This window comes from Ascaphus truei, chromosome 2, assembly GCF_040206685.1.
Source record: "Ascaphus truei isolate aAscTru1 chromosome 2, aAscTru1.hap1, whole genome shotgun sequence".
NCBI lineage: Eukaryota > Metazoa > Chordata > Amphibia > Anura > Ascaphidae > Ascaphus > Ascaphus truei.
In genome coordinates, this window is record NC_134484.1 from 409757770 (window position 1) to 409776192 (window position 18423).

General features: G+C 47.7%; 1 protein-coding gene across 3 annotated transcripts; it reads right to left on the bottom strand.

The window, feature by feature from the left end:
- Positions 1–2844: 2844 nt before the first annotated feature.
- Positions 2845–5473, bottom strand: RPP38 (ribonuclease P/MRP subunit p38). 3 transcript variants are annotated; one of them, XM_075587433.1, is made up of 2 exons: positions 5367–5473; positions 2845–4408 (listed from the first exon to the last, which is right to left on the bottom strand). In XM_075587433.1, exon 2 carries the CDS (start codon positions 4373–4375, stop codon positions 3503–3505), a length of 873 nt encoding a protein of 290 aa, XP_075443548.1. In that variant the 5' UTR covers positions 4376–4408; positions 5367–5473; the 3' UTR covers positions 2845–3502. The 3 variants fall into 3 exon arrangements, with proteins under 3 accessions (XP_075443548.1, XP_075443549.1, XP_075443547.1); XM_075587434.1 differs by having other exon boundaries at positions 5325–5456; XM_075587432.1 differs by having other exon boundaries at positions 5313–5429.
- Positions 5474–18423: the final 12950 nt, after the last annotated feature.

Below are 18423 nucleotides of genomic sequence, written 5' to 3' on the forward strand. Positions count from 1 at the left end.
AACGCAATGCCACGTGATGTCGCGGTGTCATTTGAGGCTGAAGGAGGCCAGCACAAAGGAGAAGGTAAGAATTTTACGGAGGCCCCACGCTCTCCCCTCGGCAACTAGTGGGGAAGAGAGCAGGGCCTGTACTGGGGCGGGGGGGATTTGCCACCCCAAAATGTTGCTGCCCTTGGCCCGGGCCTATCGTGCCTAATGGGAAATTGGCCACTGGCCATATAAGTAATCCAATGGCAGAGGAGGTGTAATACAGATAAATGTAACGACAGACGACAGAGAAGCCCAATGCTGCATCCAACATGACAGAAATACACAGTCAAATACCACAGTGAGTCTTTCTCCCTCTTAATAGAGGTAAATGAGAATTTTACTCCTAATAGAGGTATATTAGTATTTTATCTGGTAGTGTTAGGACTTGCGAATGGGTGTCTGCCTTGACGTGGCTCGCAAGCTTACAACGCTTTGGCCAAAGGGTTAAACTAAATGACCCTTTTTCAAGAGAATATATAAGTATTTTACTGTGTATTTGTCATGTTGGATGTAGCATTGGGCTTCTCTGTCGTCTGTTGTATACATATGCCATGCTCAATAGCACTCCATTTTGACACATATACATATATATATTTTGTGGGGGCTCAGGGGTTCCCAAAAAGAGCTTGCTGGGGTTCTGTGTTCTATATATTTGGGAAACAAGATTAAACAGGCGATGTAAAGTTAAATAGGGGAAAAAAAGTGAATTGTTGATGGAGAAGGATAGGATTTAGGAGTGCTTGTAGACCGCAGGATTAGCAATAGTGCCCAATTTCATGCAGTAGCTGCAAAGGCAAATAAGATCTCTTGCATTACACAGGGAATGGATGGAAGACAAGTAAACTTGATTATGCCACTGTATAAAACATTAGTAAGGCCACACCTTGAGTATGGAGTACAATTTGGTGCATCCCTCTATAAAAAATAAATTATGAAACTACAAAGTGGAGAAGGGACACCAAATTAATAAAAGGGATTGGAAATCTGACATGAGGGGCTAGCTAATTTAGATTTGTTTACATTAGAAAAGAGACGTGTAAGAGGGGAGAAAACTATATACAAATATATTCAGGAATAATACAAGGTGCTTTCAAAAGAACTATTCATCCCAAGGGCAATGTACAAACTACACAGGGTCATCATTTAAGGTTGGAGGAAAGGAGATTTCATCACAAACAGGAAAGGGTTCTGTACAGTAAGGGCAGTTTAAATGTGGAATTCATTACCCATGGAGACTGATTGCAGATTCAATAGATATCTTCAAAAAAATGGTTGGACATCTTTTTAGAAAGTAAAAGGTATACAGGGATATACCAAATAAGTAAACATGGGAACGATGTTGATCAAGGGAGCACCCTGATTCATTATTTGGAGTCACTAAGGAATTTAATGTTCCTCTTATGGGACTGCATTGGTGATGTTTCGCTGGGGGTTTTTTTTTTTTGCCTTCCTCGATCAAAAGAGATTTGTCTGGTTTGAAAAGGGTATTGGTGCTTTAAAGTCACCTTCAGTTGAAAACAGCTTTAGTGTGAGCTAGGTTTGACATTTGTATTAATTATCTTGACAGTGCCGGGTTTTTTACGATTTATTTTTATTATCCATTTGTTGGATCAGTAGGTAGAATTGCGAGATTTGAATTATGTTTGTCTATTATTGTGCTGTCGGCACCGATGAACATCAGCAATGTTTAAAAAGCAATAGACAGGTATAATCTGGAATGGAAAAAAGACTGGGCACCAAGCGCCTAAAATCACCCCCCTTTTGTGCGCAGTGATGACTAACCTGATTGACAGGTCATGTCCCCGCTGCGCAGCTCAGTAGGGGGAGAGCAGGCGGCATTGGCCAAGACGCCACCCACAAAACGCTAGCGCCGAAAATTTTTGTCTGGTTCGTAAGTATTTTATATTTTTGCCCACCCCTGAGTTACAGACACCTGATGAGCTTCCAAAGTTATACCGTGATAAACTGTGACTACACTTACAAAGAGCTGTAATAAAATACAATGACCCATTGGGTATTTTAAACATCTGAGTGTAGAACCGCAGCCAGGCTGTGTGATGGGGAGAAACAAGCACTACTGCGTGTGGAATCTCAGGTTTACTTCCTTGTAATATTGTGTCTGAGGTCCCACAACAGGGAAGCGCTGAAAACCACTTTGTTTGAAAAACTCCGGACTTTTTTTTATAGACCACTCGTTTCTACATTATATATATATATATATATATATATATTATTTTTTTTTTGGAAAAAGGTAAACGTTTGGACTGGCATGAATCCAACAATAAATCTTTGTATTCCTTTGCGAGATAATTGCAAGCACTGTACATGCAACAAGTTTTAGAAATACTAAGTATTAAGGACCTGGCTCACTAACAGTAAACTGAATTAAGGACAATGGCATCTGATCGATTCCTTAAATCAGACAAGTATTTTTACATTATTAAAAGTTAACATTTCCATGGTAAAGAAATTCTTTAGAGTGTTTCTACAGTCATTAAAGACTTTGTCAAACTTCAAATCAACAGCTAAATGGTTTGTAAAGTAGTTATCGTGCCACTAGTAATGAAACAGCTAAATAATTAGCCAATATGCATGAATGCAGCAGACATGCAGAGAAGGTATTTGTTCACAGAATACAAATAAGTAAGAGAGAGAGCTTCCTCAGAAGACGTTATTAGTTCCCTCCCCTCCCCTCCCCTCCCTTGTTTGGCGTGATTGCCCCATTTAACTCACCCTTTATCCATCCACAGTAGATATGGGGAAAGCTGAAATCTGATAATAATAATAATGTGTATGTACTTTGAAGACAGGCACTCGAACATAAAACTCTTTATTTCACTCAAAAGCATTGTGGCCTGCAATCCACCTTTATTAAGCTGATGGAGACATTTGTCCAGTAAACACTCTTCCATGTACTTTGCCATGTGTTGGATGGATTAAGTACTGTATTATAACTGTCTGCATGCACCTTTGCTTGCCAATCAAAAAAAGGAATAGCTTATTTTTCATGTGAAATCAAAGCTATTAAAACAGAAATGGTGATATTTAATCTCACCTTTGACAATGTTGATAGAGGCAGCACTTTCCACAAGTGCCAACACAGCATATTTCAATGGTGACTGCTGCCAGAAGGGGATGGGGTTAAATATTTTCCAAATTCAGCAGTTAAGACCTGCCGTTTAAAAGGATTCATATTGAGAGGGGAGAGAAAGTAACATCACATGTATATTTGTGTTTCAAAACATTTAAAATTCCAATCTAACAATTCCACATTTTACACTCAAATGGACATTCTGACAGCAATCTGCACTCTGCTACACATGTTTATTGTCCTACAATTAGCGTATTGCTAAACTGTCCATGGTCAAAATACGGGTTAAAAAGATCAGTCACTTGTCAATGCACTCTTACATTGCATTTTATATTCAGCTAAGAGTTCTTTGAAGAAGTAGTGCTGAATGTCTTCACCGAGTTATTTTTTACTGGCAGAACTTTTCTTTTTAATTTTCCGGATTTTATTCGGATTGGGTACAATCTTTTTCACTTTCAGGCCCTGTAACTTTACGGTGGAAGATTCTGTCGAATCCACCTTCGCCTCACTTTTCTGGTGTTTGCGTTTAAGACTTTTGGCAGGTTCACTGCTGGATGCATCTGGCGTTTCAAGGTCTTGATCCAGAGCAAGGTCGGCATCAGCTGCCGCTTTCTTGGCTCCGCTTTGCAGCCAGGGGACATTCAACGGTGGCACACGTGGCATCACAGCTTTCACTTCCTCCAGGAACACATCAGAGTCCCTTCTAAAACCCAGTGCCAACACAGACTTTAACCCGAGTACTGGTGCTATGTTCTCGCTCAGGCGTGGCAGCTGGCATGCGGGGACATCCCGGCTTGCACTCAGTTCAATGAGGTGATTGGTCAGCATAGCAGGCTTTGCAGATTTACAAACCAGAACAAAGTACAGTTCATTTTTTTCCAAAGATCTGGTAACTTCATTAATCCCTATTGCTAGCTGCTTCCGGAGGTCACAATGTGTCCAGCCTGGTTTTGCTTCAGTTTCTTTTTGAATCGCTTTGCAATCATCTGCTGCATCACAAATCTTCTCAGTCTCTGTGTCCTTCACATCAACACTTCCTTTGGGTTTTGCTTTCCTGCTTTTTCTTTCTTTGGTTGGGATCTCAATCTTTTTGAGTCCAAGTTGCTTGAACTTTTCCAGTAATGTTTGCAGTATGAATTGCATGTCTTCTCCTACTACAGTATTCCACACTATGTCATACGGTTTGTTTAAAGATGTCTTGGCCACGACTGGCTTTGCCTTACGCACCGATCCTTTAGCTACCTTTGCTGCCATTTTATCAGCATATGTAGCTCTTCGGTTTCCTAACTACCGCAAAGAAAAAAGATACAATGTGAATACCCAATATCCTTATTTTTACATCTCTAATATTTCAAGTTGGAAGAACAGCATTTCATGTATCGGTAGATATTAAAAAAAAAATAAGAGAACCCACTACCTTTAATGATGCCACATTTAAGGAATGCAATTTCCCTTTCTGCAGTCAGAGGGGTCCACAGCGCATTTCACAATACATGACCGGCCCCTCGAGCAGCAAAGTGGTTAAGAATGGTCTTACAAAGATTGAAATCATTTCATTAACTCAATTTCCCCGAAAGCCATGCACTCGCTGTGTAATATGCTCCTGCAAAGAAAATGTGTAGCAGGGACCAAGTAGAAGGCAAGTTCAGGATTCCTCACCAGGCAAAGAGCATAAGCTGTCAATTCAATACCGGTATATCAAAATATGGTAACTACTAAGGAGTGCCAAGAACAAAAAAAAATATTATACAAAAAGTATAATGCACAATCATAAATCACTATAAAGGCTTAGAAATGTATACATTGTTCATAGGTTGAGAAGTGTTGGCAAATCAACCAACATTCTTCATAGACATAACTGTATGTATAAGCAGGCTAACTGCATTCAATTCCTTATTCACATATAGACTCAAAGGTTTCCTACTCTTCGTGCTCGCAGAGTGCATCTCGAAGTGATACCTCACAGGCTGCCTGCAGCGTTTCCTCATTAAAAGTATAGATATAAAATCTTACGGTGGAACTGGTTTAAATTACAAAGTAAACCATTTCACTGGGAAGAAGGTGGAGAGGCTGGGAACACATTTAGCGGCGCTACAAGTGTTATTATCGGAGGCAAAGCTCCATCCTCTTCAGCAGACAACTAACATGAAATGCAACATGCTGCCCACATGAATACAACGCTGACCAGTACCGTGTGTCTTACGTGATCCCCTTTGCTGGTTATTGTCTGCTCCCCTGCACTCACCGGTCAGTCTGTACTCAGCGCGCAGAACCCACGTGGAACCCAAACCCAGCAGCCACGAGGCGTCAGTTCGGGGCTGGGCGTTGTAACAACCAATCAGTAAGCGGCGCCCAGGAAGAGGCATGAAACCTGTGTGCGAAACAGAACCGGAAAAGCTTGCGTGCCAAGCCTCTCTCCTGACACCAGACTCAAGTGTTTCTCTATCCAATCAGAAGCCGGGGTTTCGAACAGCTAATCGGGCGCGCTGGATGTCTAGCGCTAAGCGGCGGCAGCAGTTCCATTCAGGAGCAGAGTGAACTGAAGGGCTGCGGGTGTTTTGATAGCCTGCGGGTGTTTTGATAGCGTGAGGATGTTTTGATAGGCTGTGGTTTTTTGAATCAGGTGTTTGAAAAACAGAGAAAAGTTAAATATGTTGAAATAATTTTTCCAAGCCTGAAAAGTTTTCTTTTGAAAGTAAAAGACAAATATACGTTTGTAAATTATTATGTTTATTATTATAAGACAGTTTTCCAACAAAAAAAATTCGGTTAAGGAACCTATAATTATATTGTGACATTCTGAGGAACCCCAACCCTCTCTAATAGCGCGTCTGAGATCAGATGCATTGTAAGGAATCCCAACCCTCTCTAATAGCGCGTCTGAGATCAGATGCATTGTAAGGAACCCCAACCCTCTCTAATAGCGCGTCTGAGATCAGATGCATTGTAAGGAACCCCAACCCTCCTAATAGCGCGTCTGAGATCAGATGCATTGTAAGGAACCCCAACCCTCTCTAACAGCGCGTCTGAGATCAGATGCATTGTAAGGAACCCCAACCCTCTCTAATAGCGCGTCTGAGATCAGATGAGATCGGAACCGCCGGTGGGGATGTGGCCACCCCTCCCTCGTAAGTTGTAAAGACAGTTTTCCTGTCTTTGCAAAAACTGGTAGTAGAGCGCGGTTGCTAAATGCGCGTCAAGGTATGTAGTGGGCCTGGCCTGATTGAGGGACGGTGCTTGTTTGCGCTGTAGAAGGTACTAGGGAGGCAGCCTAATAGCGCTTCTGAGATCAAATGCATTGTAAGGAACCCCAACCCTCTCTAATAGCGCGTCTGAAATCAGATGCATTGTAAGGAATCCCAACCCTCTCTAATAGCGTGTCTGAAATCAGATGCATTGTAAGGAATCCCAACCCTCTCTAATAGCGTGTCTGAGATCAGATGCATTGTAAATTCTTCTATATTTGGTACAAGTTTCAAATGACCTGAAAATTGCAGGGAACCCTTTAGGGATGCCTCGGGAACCCAGGGGGTCAGAGGATCACTGGTTGGGAAAAAAACACTGTTATAAGAGTGAAGCCTAGTCCTCCGGCTACCTTCTTTTTTGGGGCCCTAACAGCATCAGTCCTGTTAAGTACAGGCTCTGTGAGGGATACGCTCTTTCATAAGGCCTAGCTTGTTTTGCAGCCTGGATGCACTGTTACTGTATCCAGGGGCGGGCCTAGCAACAACCTGAGTCATCCTTAGGAGGATACTGGCTGGGTCACATGCACCAAATGTGATGCCTGTCAGTATCAGACCTGCCCTGTTATGGGGCAGGGTTACAAGCCTCTCCCTTGGGGTACATATCTGACACTCTCCCAGAAGTCAGGTCTCTCTCCTCTCCCCATGTCTTACCCTGTATACCATCAAGGAGTAAGGGAGCTGGGATGGGGCATACCGGGCCTTCACTAGAGGGAGTTTTGCTCCAGGAGTTATGACTGCTGTGAATATGATTATGCATCAATAAAGACTCAGTTGGATTATATTTTATGGCTGCCTTACTGAGACATTATCTGAGTGCCAGTGTGTACCATCCTAGCTGCACCAGGATCCTCACTGGCTGGAGGCACTGCAGCATGAAAGACAAATACTGAGAACCTGTCCTGATGTCTCCCCATACCACCGCGGAGTTTCTCAAGACCTCCTGTTCCATCCTCACAGGTATGCACCGCACCAGAACACACGGTAGCCGCATGATCTCACTCAGGGTGGGGGAACAGGTGCTACAAGAGGACTACTGTATATGTTTTACCCATATACCAATTTTGTGCATTATCAGATTGCATTTTTGTATTTCTTTTTGGATTGGGGGTTAATACCTTTGGTATATTTCTATGCGGATATCATTTGTGTGGTATCCATTGGTGAGCAAAAAGAGTATAAAAAATATACGTACTCGTTGATATTTTTAGGAATAACATTTATTTTAATTTTTTTAGATTATTATTTTAATGTTTGTTATTGTATTTTTAATATTAAGGGTGATATATTGTTTGCTCCATGTCAGTGAAAAGGTGATTTAAGAAAAACGAATCTGTGTCTGAGGATCAATAAGGAAAGATATTAGGATTAGAAAGATATGTTACAATAATTACAAACATTGTCAAAAACTTTAAAAAATATTTAAGATACGTCAATCACCTGTTTTTTTAACCTATGAAACATCCTGCCGCAACTCGCTACTACAATCTCATGCGCAACCGTGGCACACCAGCCAAACACAATACCTCCAGAGATGCTGCCGCAATGCTGAACACCAGTGCAGGAAATCACCCTCTACAGCAGATTTTGTACATTACAAATTAATTTGGTCTGCCTATAATGCTGACCTTATACCTTTCTAACCAAAACTAGTTCTACTCCCTCAAATCTACCATCCCCTCCTAACCACAATGCCTGTTTTCCACATTCAACTCGCTCCTTCGCCCAACCACACCTGTTCCCACTACTTCCCTTACAGCACAAGACCCAGCACAAGACCTAGCTAACCACTGTAAAAGACCTAGCTAACCACTGTAATGATAAAGTCAACGCTATTCGACACTTTGACAGGCTATCGCCATTTCACAGCATTTTGTCATCTAGACAAAACAGTTCCCACCATGCTCCCAAAGCAATCCTTAGGTTCTTCAAACCAGTCATTGAGCAGGAGGTCTCCCGTCTTCTATCCTCATACCCCTCTACAACCTGTACTCTCGATCCTAAAGAAACCTCACGAATCTGCCAACCTTTCCATCTACTGTCTTATCTCTCTTCTGTCATTTGCATTCAAACTTATTGAACACCTCATTTATAACAATATGTTGGACTTTCTCACTTCTAACTCTCTCCTTGTCACACTTCAGTCTGGGTTTCTGTCCTAACCTCCCCACTAAAACGGTCTTAACAGAAGTTACTAATGACCTACTTGAAGCCAAATGTCAACTGGCAGTTCTCCTTTCTTATTCTTTTGGATCTTTCTGCTACTTTTGATACTGTTGATCGCCCCCTTCTTCTGCACACCCTCCGATCTATTGGCTTCCGTGACACTGCTTTACATCTTCCTGTACCGCTTGCGCTTACCACGAATAAGGCGGGACCCCGGTACTGAGGTGGGAGAGTAAAGAACACGCCACCCACAGTAGCAGAGGCACGTCTGGAAAGTGGATAGTCAGGGTTGGAGAGAGTAGAATGGTTTTGATACTTGCCGAGGTCAGAGGTTGGAGCCGGGCAAGTAGTCGTTAGCTGGGTGCCGTGGTCAAGGGGTTGGAGCCAGTAGGATAGTTGTTGTTCGTGTGCCATGGTCAGGGATGGAGAGATACGGAAGGTCAGAGGAAAGCCGGGGTCGATATCCAGAGAAGGGTCTCTATAGTCTAGCCGGGTCAGTACACAGGAGATCAAACACAGAGACAGGCAAGGCAATTCAGCAGTGTCAAAGCGTAGAAATAATAACAATAAAATATTAGGGTTCAGCAGAATAACACGTGAGCTTTATTGTATACATGTGTACACACACGGAGACCGCTACAGGTAGCAGATCTGACTCCTAGTCACAAAGTATGCTTTCTTATACCATTTAATAATCATATGGTTCCTCCCATAATGGGCTGGACTACTAATAAAGAAACAATATATCTTCTTATGTTATTGCCTAAAATTACTTACACAAGCTAAAATATATTTCTATAACCCATCATTTTAAAGGTCACTAAACATTAATAACAACTGCTTAAAAACAACTTAGTACAACAACAAAGTACGCCAGGGTACATCTTATCGCTATACTTTTGTGCAACAATAGAAGACGTCTTATTCTTATTTGTGTAGGTAGCTCTGCTTCCTATCACTAGCAAGCCGCTACTATGTGCTGTATTACCTGCTGGCTCACAGGGCCTAAGTCTCTGCCACTGAGAGCCTGGGGTGCGCGCAATATCTATAACGGGTGCAGAGCCTCCACCTGCGACAGCTCCCGCCAAAGGGGGAGTGGGTCTTCGCAGGACGTATATGCAAGAATTACACTTACACAGCCAAGTTCTAAAACCAATCTCTTTTACTTGCAGACCAAACTCACAGTATATTACATGCCATAACATTCCTATATATATATATGATAGCGCGCCACGGCGGACGCCAACACTACTTAGCGCCACGGCGGCCGCCCCACAACATGCGCCACGGCGGACGCCAACAACACTTCCCACACCCGCCACTGGGTGATCCCACCCCGTGTCCGATCCTTACGGATTAATCCTCCCGCTCACAGCAGGCCCTATGTGTGTGTATGGGTGACTGCGCAGCCACTGTGTCTCGGGTGAATGAATGATACCGGTGGTGCACTTGATGAAATACCTGCCAAGCACTCCGGTGCTCGGGTCTGCCACGATCTTCACAAAGGGTCTCGGTACGTCGACACCGATCTGTCTCTATCTCTCTATGGTCCGGGACGCTCACACCCGGACTCTGGCAACACCAGTGGGGGTCTGAGCCCAGACCTCCCTCTCGACAGTATAGTCCCGGTCAAGGCTTAACGATACTAGGGGAAAAGGAACCTAACTAAGGCGATCCCTAGCTCAGCTTGTCTCTACGGTGACTCAGGGCTAACTGGGCCTGGGGCACCTGGCCTGCGCCGGGGTGGACAAACCTCCCCTCACAGACTCTCCGTCTCCTCTCCACTCAGCTCTAGCTCCACGTGCGCGCAACCACTGCCTATATCTCTGGCACCTCCTCCGCCCATTGGCTAGACTCTCACCTGACCCTCCCCGCAGGGCTGCTGGGTCAAGGGACTGCTTTCTCCCGCCAAGTGCACTCTCCTCCTTCGCGGGCTTTTGCAACTACTATATGCAAGCGCAACCTCCCGCTCTTTGGGGTGAATCAGGGGTCACGGCTACATCCTCCCCCCTGTGGATTCCAACGTCCCCGCTTGGACAATGATACCAACACAACCAGTTATATAATGAAAAACACTAATACATTGGTCTCTCTATCAACTTGTACATTTCACTGAACATGATAATCACTGATTGGACCCGGCTGCGAGCCCACTGCTGAGCCTCATAATGGGGTGCCCCGAACTGATCATAAGCCAACCTCGTGGGAGGTTGGCCAGCTCTTTGGCTTCTGCGAATTGGCTCTTCCGCTACCTCTTTTGGAGAGTAGCAATTCTCATCGGGTATTTCCAATTCGGCCCTTGAGGGGCTGGGTATATCTGTAAAGTCTCTTTGTGGCACAAAGCACGGGCTCTGGGGATCTAGCGGCGGACTCACTGGAGTCAGTGTCTCTGTCAGGGGGCCAAGGGGCTCTTTACCCGTAGCTCCTCCGGGAGATGCTCCCGCGGCCGGAAGGCCCCTTTGAGAGGTTCCTTCCTTTGGATCTTCCAGATTTTCCTGTCCTGATGACAGTTCCCCACTCAGGGGAGATGTAGGCCACTCCAAGTCTCCTTCTTCTATTTGGGGAATAGGGAGCAGGTGATTGCGATGCCACGTCTTTACCCGACCCTCCGAGTCTTTGATACGGTAGACTGGAAGGCCAGGCATTTCAGAAATTACTTCGTACACCCCTTCCCGCCAACGGTCAGCCAACTTATGTTTTCCCGGTACCCCCAGGTTGCGGAGCAGTACGGCATCACCAGGTTTAATGTCTCTATGTTTCCCTTTGTGATCATAGCGCCTTTTGTTCCCGGCATTCAGTTTTTCGGTGGATCTCTCGGCTTGCCCATAGGCTTTCTGTAGATTCTCTTGCAATCTTTGTACGTAGCGAAAATGGGTGGTATTGTGCACTTCTACGGTGGAGACTCTCAACTGGATATCCACTGGCAGATGAGCTTCACGGCCGAACATAAGAAAGTAGGGCGAGAACCCGGTAGATTCGTGTCGGGTGCAATTATAAGCATGGACCAGAGTTTCCACATGGCGACTCCACTTAGTCTTCTCTACACCCGTTAGTGTGCCCAGCATGTCCAGCAGAGTGCGATTAAAACGTTCGGGCAAAGCATCCCCTTCTGGGTGGTAAGGGGTAGTACGGGACTTTTTAATGTGCAGGAGGTTCAGCAATTCTTTTATTAGCTTACTTTCAAAGTCCCATCCCTGGTCGGAGTGCAGACATTGAGGAAGCCCATAATGCATGAAATACTTCTCCCAGAGCACCTTAGCCACCGTAATGGCTTTTTGATCTTTGGTCGGAAAGGCCTGGGCGTAGCGGGTGTAATGATCAGTGATGACCAACACGTTCCCTATACCATGGGTGTCGGGTTCGATGCACAAGAAGTCCATGCAGACTAAATCCATAGGTCCCGTACTTTTTAGATGGCCCATGGGGGCAGCTCTAGTGGGTAGAGTCTTGCGTTGGATACACCGCACACACCTACGACAGTGATGCTCCACGGATTCTCTCATTTTTGGCCAAAAAAAATCTATCTCTCACTAGTCCAAAAGTCTTGTCTACCCCTAGATGTCCGTGTTCATCATGGAGAGCCTTCAACACTAAGTATTGGAGTCGTTTTGGTAACACTAGTTGTCGGCGACCCGGATGATCATGATACTTCACCACTCAGTATAACAATCGATCTTGGATTTCAAATTTGTCCGCCTCCCGCATCAGTATACCTCCGACATCCCCTGGAGTCTGTCGAAGCAGGCCCCGCCGCTTTTGTCGAATGGCAGCACGTATAGTCCCTGCGACCGGATCCTGTTCTTGGTAACATACCATATCCTCCCAGGCAAGGATTTGATCGGGGGTAACATGTATCCCACTCGGGTCACGATAGGCTTCAGGTATAGCGGTAGAGGCGCACCCTAGGGAGTCCGCCACCCACAATTCTGAAAAGGCTACTTGCTCATCTATGATGGCTGCCGTGCCACAGAGTGCTCTTATCCCGGGTCCAGGAATCTCTTTCCACTGATCTTCGTCGGTGGTAGGGATCAACCCCGGTCGCCTCGACAGGGCATCAGCTCCAATGTTCAAAGGCCCAGGTTTGTATTTCAAGGTGAAGTTGTAATTGAAGAGCGCGGCCAACCAGCGATGTCCGGCCGCATCAAGTTTGGCGGAGGTCATGATGTAGGTGAGAGGATTATTGTCGGTGCGTACTTCGAATAACACCCCGTACAGATAGTCCCGAAGTTTGTCCACTATGGCCCACTTAAGGGCCAAGAACTCGAGCTTATGTACTGGATAGTTCTGTTCACTGACCGTGAGACTTCGGCTGATATATGCTATGGGTCGTAACCCCTCAGGATATTGTTGATGCAACACGGCTCCTAGGCCACTCAGGCTGGCGTCCACGTGCAGGATGTAGGGTTTGTCGGGATTGGCGTAGGCCAAGACCGGAGCACACGTCAGGCTCTGCTTCAAGTCGTGGAAGGCTTGGTCGCACTTGGGGGTCCATTTATCTCCGAAAAGCTCCGACGGGTATATGCGGAGCAGGCTGTTGAGGGCTTTGGTCCTACGTGAGTACCCTTCCACAAATCGTCGATAGTAGCCGCAAAATCCCAGGAACGAGCGCAGCTCCCCCACATTCTGTGGGCGAGGCCAGTTAACGACAGCTTCTATTTTGGCGGGATCAGTGGCGATTCCGGCGCCGGACACTATGTGTCCTACATATGTTACTGAGGTCCGGCAGAACCGACATTTGTCCAGAGAGAGTTTGAGGCCTTCTTGGGACAATCTATCCAGTACCTTTAAGAGACGGGCCTCGTGTTCTTCCAGGGTTTTCCCGAAGACTATGATGTCATCGAGGTACACCAGGCATTCTCGGGGGTTGAGGTCACCCAATGTCTTCTCCATTAACCGCTGGAAGGTGGCGGGTGCCCCGCATATGCCTTGGGGCATGCGGGTGAACTGATAAAACCCCAAGGGGCAGACGAAGGCTGTCTTTTCTTGATCCTCTGGGCTCATAGGGACTTGATAGTACCCCGACCGTAGATCCAGTACGCTGAACCACTGGCTCCCGTGTAAGGTATCGAAGATCTCTTCTATGCGAGGGAGGTTATACTGATCCGGTACCGTCCAATTGTTCAGCGTCCGATAATCTACACATAGTCTCACGGTTCCATTTTTCTTTCTCACCACCACTATAGGAGAGGCGTAGGGACTTCGGGATTCTGTGACAATCCCGGCGGCTTCCATGTCATTGATAGCGGCCCTCACATCCTCCACATCCCTGGGAGCGAGTCGCTGAGAACGCTCTCTGAAGGGCTTCTCATCCATCATGTGAATGGTGTGCTGGGCGTTGCGACTACACCCCACATCCATCTCCCCGGTAGAGAATACGGATCGTCTCTGTTCCAGTTGCTCCCGTAACCGTTCCTTCCAGGCTCCAGGCAACTCGGACGAGCCAAAATCAAAGTCCAGGGCCGTCCCTGTTTCTTCCACTCAGGTCGTGTTTACTTGCACGGCTTCTTCCACTGAACTAACAGGATACATTCTTCCTATCCACTGTCCCACATTGATGGCCAGGGGGAAGGCCGATAGATTCTGCACCATCACATCAATGCGTCTAGGAATGGCGCCCAGCTAATGGCGGAATTCGGGAATGAGCCGATACCCTCACCGTACATCCTCCGCAGGGGTACTCTCTAGTGAGAATTGCTGGTCTTCGCTAGGCGCTCCGCATAAGCACACCAAGCGGGAATTCTTTGCGTCTCTCCGGGGAAAAGCTTCGTCCAGCCCTTTCGTCCACAGAACAACAGCCCGTAGTCATCTGGAGGAGAGGAAGGCTGGGCTGGGTCGGCTTGAACCAATTGCAGCTGTAAGCTGGACATGGGGAGATCTTTAGTCTCGTGTAGATAGGCCCGGATGACCGCTTGTACAATATCAGCATTGGTCCAGAGTATAATAGGGTATTTGGGGGGGTCTCTGGGTTCCGGACACACCAAGGCGTCCACCTTCATGGGGTGAGATTTTCCCGTGTTGAGCTGTTGTATTTCCAGATCCACGGTCACTAACCCATCGATGGGGTAGTCGTCATTGCTAAGCCCGCGTACCTTGATGTGGTCAGCCGGTCGCAGCGGACACTTTTGAAGATGACGATCATAGAACCCTCTGTATATGATGGTGACTTGGGATCCGGTGTCTAGTAGTGCAGAGGAGTAGATTCTATCCACTAAAACCCGGATCAACGCTACCGGTCCCACCCGACTACCATCTTCTACCGGCTCGGCCCCTCCGGGGGGGGGGTCCCGTCTTGGTCGGCATCCGTCGCGTACACCCCGCAGATCATAGCCTGGGACGGGAACTTCTGGGGTGAGGTGCTGCAGTGTCGAGAAGTGCCCAGGCGGCAATCGTAGGATAGATGCCCCCGCTTCCCGCACTTGTAACATGACATATCTCTGGGGGTAGCCCGGTAATCAGGCGGAGGGGACGACCGTCCCGCGAAAGGCGGTTTCTCTGAGCCAGGCTGGTCCGGTGGTTCCTCCTTTTCCGTACTTCCTTTGGGTTTAGTGCTACCGCTAGCTTTCGGCCTCTGAGGGGAGTGTAGCATTAGATGCGTCTCGTGTTCCTTCACCTGTTGCAGTAGTTGGATGAACGACGGGGGGGGCTCCGGGTGAGGTGATCACAAATCATGCTGGCTATCGGGTGAGAAGGACTGGATCCGCGGAGGTACTGCTTATGGAGATGATCATTCATCTGGGAGGGTAGCACATATTTATAATGCAGCAGCGGCCCGGGAGCTATTTGCACACGGTGTATATAGGCTGACAGCTCTTCCCCCTCCTTCTGGTTTACGGCATAGTACTTGGCCCACAACGCACCGTCATCCTCTTTGGCGCTGTAGGCTTCGGCCAGGAACTCTATCATCAAGCGAGAGGTTAGGTCGGGGTACTGTTCGCGGTGTATACCGATCAGAGTGGCCGCTGGGGGCCGCAGGCACTCCATGAGTCTCTGTCTTTTTACTACATCGGTGCATGGCCACTCTTCCATTACCCCCCGCGTGTGCGCTTTCCACGTTTCTACCCCATCTTTCCCGGTAGGCACAGGGAGGGTCCCCGAGAAGGCTTTTAGCGTCCGGTAGTTCTGGGCGTGGGTGGCTAAGGTAAGCGCTTCGACTAGCGGCGGTAAACTGGGAGGACTAGATAACTGGTCTATTTTGTCATTCAGTTTCTGCAGCATATTACTACTCACTCCAGCTTCCACGGAGGCGCTGGAGCCTGGATCACTGGACACGGACCGGAAGCTACCACCGTCACTCGCGGCATAATGAATCAAAAGGAGGGTGGGGTCGTCCTCATCCAACGGACATACGAGGGGATCTCAGAGGGGGTAGACAAAAGGACTACCGCCGGGCAGTGCATCAGGCAAGGCCAGCGCTTGAGGAACGGCAGGTTCAAGCGCTAACAGATTACGCCGACAGTCCACCAGCAAGGTATTCCACTTGGAGTCGTGATCTACCATTACATCTACCAGGCGAGCTTTGGCAAAACCTGGGAGTTGTCGCAAGGCCGTCTGTAAAGTCTCTAAGGGTAAGGCCATGGGCACTCGGGCCAGCTCTACGGCGCGACGGGTAGGCGTGCGTACTTGACGGGCCCAGTCTCGTATCTCGTGACGGGTGGGCAAAGCCAGGTGATAACAATTTAGGTTCGAGGGGCACCCCAGGTCTGAAATCTCAGCAGCGCTTCCAAATGTAGCCCTGCTTCCTATCACTAGCAAGCCGCTACTATGTGCTGTATTACCTGCTGGCTCACAGGGCCTAAGTCTCTGCCACGGAGAGCCTGGGGTGCGCGCAATATCTATAACGGGTGCAGCGCCTCCACCTGCGACAGCTCCCGCCAAAGGGGGAGTGGGTCTTCGCAGGACGTATATGCAAGAATTACACTTACACAGCCAAGTTCTAAAACCAATCTCTTTTACTTGCAGACCAAACTCACAGTATATTACATGCCATAACATTCCTATATATATATGATATGATAGCGCGCCACGGCGGACGCCAACACTACCTAGCGCCACGGCGGCCGCCCCACAACATGCGCCACGGCGGACGCCAACAACACTTCCCACACCCGCCACTGGGTGATCCCACCCTGTGTCAGATCCTTACGGATTAGTCCTCCCGCTCACAGCAGGCCCTATGTGTGTGTATGGGTGACTGCGCAGCTACTGTGCCTCGAGTGAATGAATGATACCGGTGGTGCACTTGATGAAATACCTGCCGAGCACTCCGGTGCTCGGGTCTGCCACGATCTTCACAAAGGGTCTCGGTACGTCGACACCGATCTGTCTCTATCTCTCTCTCTATGGTCCGGGACGCTCACACCCAGACTCCGGCAACACCAGTGGGGGTCTGAGCCCAGACCTCCCTCTCGACAGTATAGTCCTGGTCAAGGCTTAACGATACTAGGGGAAAAGGAACCTCACTAAGGCGATCCCTAGCTCAGCTTGTCTCTACGGTGACTCAGGGCTAACTGGGCCTGGGGGACCTGGCCTGCGCCGGGGCGGATCAACCTCCCCTCACAGACTCTCCGTCTCCTCTCTACTCAGCTCTAGCTCCACGTGCGCGCAACCACTGCCTATATCTCTGGCACCTCCTCTGCCTATTGGCTAGACTCTCTCACCTGACCCTCCCCGCAGGGCTGCTGGGTCAAGGGACTGCTTTCTCCCGCCAAGTGCACTCTCCTCCTTCGCGGGCTTTTGCAACTACTATATGCAAGCGCAACCTCCCGCTCTTTGGGGTGAATCAGGGGTCACGGCTACATCTGTATCAGTTTAGTTCTTAAACAACATTTCTGAGTAACTTGCAAAAGCTTGTTTTTCTAAGTGAAGCAAGAGAGGGGGTCTAGTACAAAGGTGGGGGCTGTTCTGCCAGGAGCGAGGGCATATTCATTCTTCTGGCACACAGACATTCATACAGAATGGAAACAGCAGTCAAATGAAGTGTCACCCTGCCAGGGTAACCCTTCTCCACAGGTGCCTCAAATCCATTCTTCACAGCAGGAACAGGGATGTGGGAACCGCAAGGCTACAGTGAACTATGCTCAGCTAAAGAAGGAGTGAGAGAGCTGAGCATATATGAGAATAGGCGGCCAATGTGACGGGGGCTGGAGCGGAGGAGCGGCTACTGCGGAGACAGGGATAGGCTGTGAGGTGCAGGAGACAGGGGGGAGTGATCAGGAGTGTTGACACGCAGCTGGGGAGCGGTGCACGCATGTCACATGTGCGCACAGTGCGGGGCAGCCGAGCGTCGCAAGCGGGGGGCGGAGCCAATCTCCGTCGAAGCATTGAAAGCCCTCCGTGGGGGCGCGCGCTCTGTAAGCTGCGCTGGAGTATGCAAAGCATCAGGTAAGGAGGAAGCACGCCGATTCCTTACACTTCCCAATCTGGCCACATTTTCAGTGTTTCTATTGCTGGCACATCCTCCTCTTCACTCCGACTCACAGTTGGTGTATCCCACGGGTCTGTTTTTTTGCACCTCTACTCTCCGCTATATACACCTCTTCCATTAGTAAACTAATACAGTAATTTGATTTTCAATATCGCCTCTATGCTGATGATACCCAAATCTACCTCTCCTCTCCTGTCACTAGTTGTCTTTTTGCTATACCCTCAAGGATGTCCAATAATTATCTTAAAGATGACATGTCAAAAACGGGACTTATAATTTTTCCTCCTAACGCTAGACCAATACCGGATTATTCACTTGCAATAGATGACTCCACCATAACCCCGATACCCCAAGCTAGATGCCTACGTTTTATTCATAACTCCTCCCTCTCATTCTTACCGGATATTCAGTACCTCTCCAGATCATGTCCTTTCCACCTTCTAATAACGAGAAATATGAAACTGCTCACC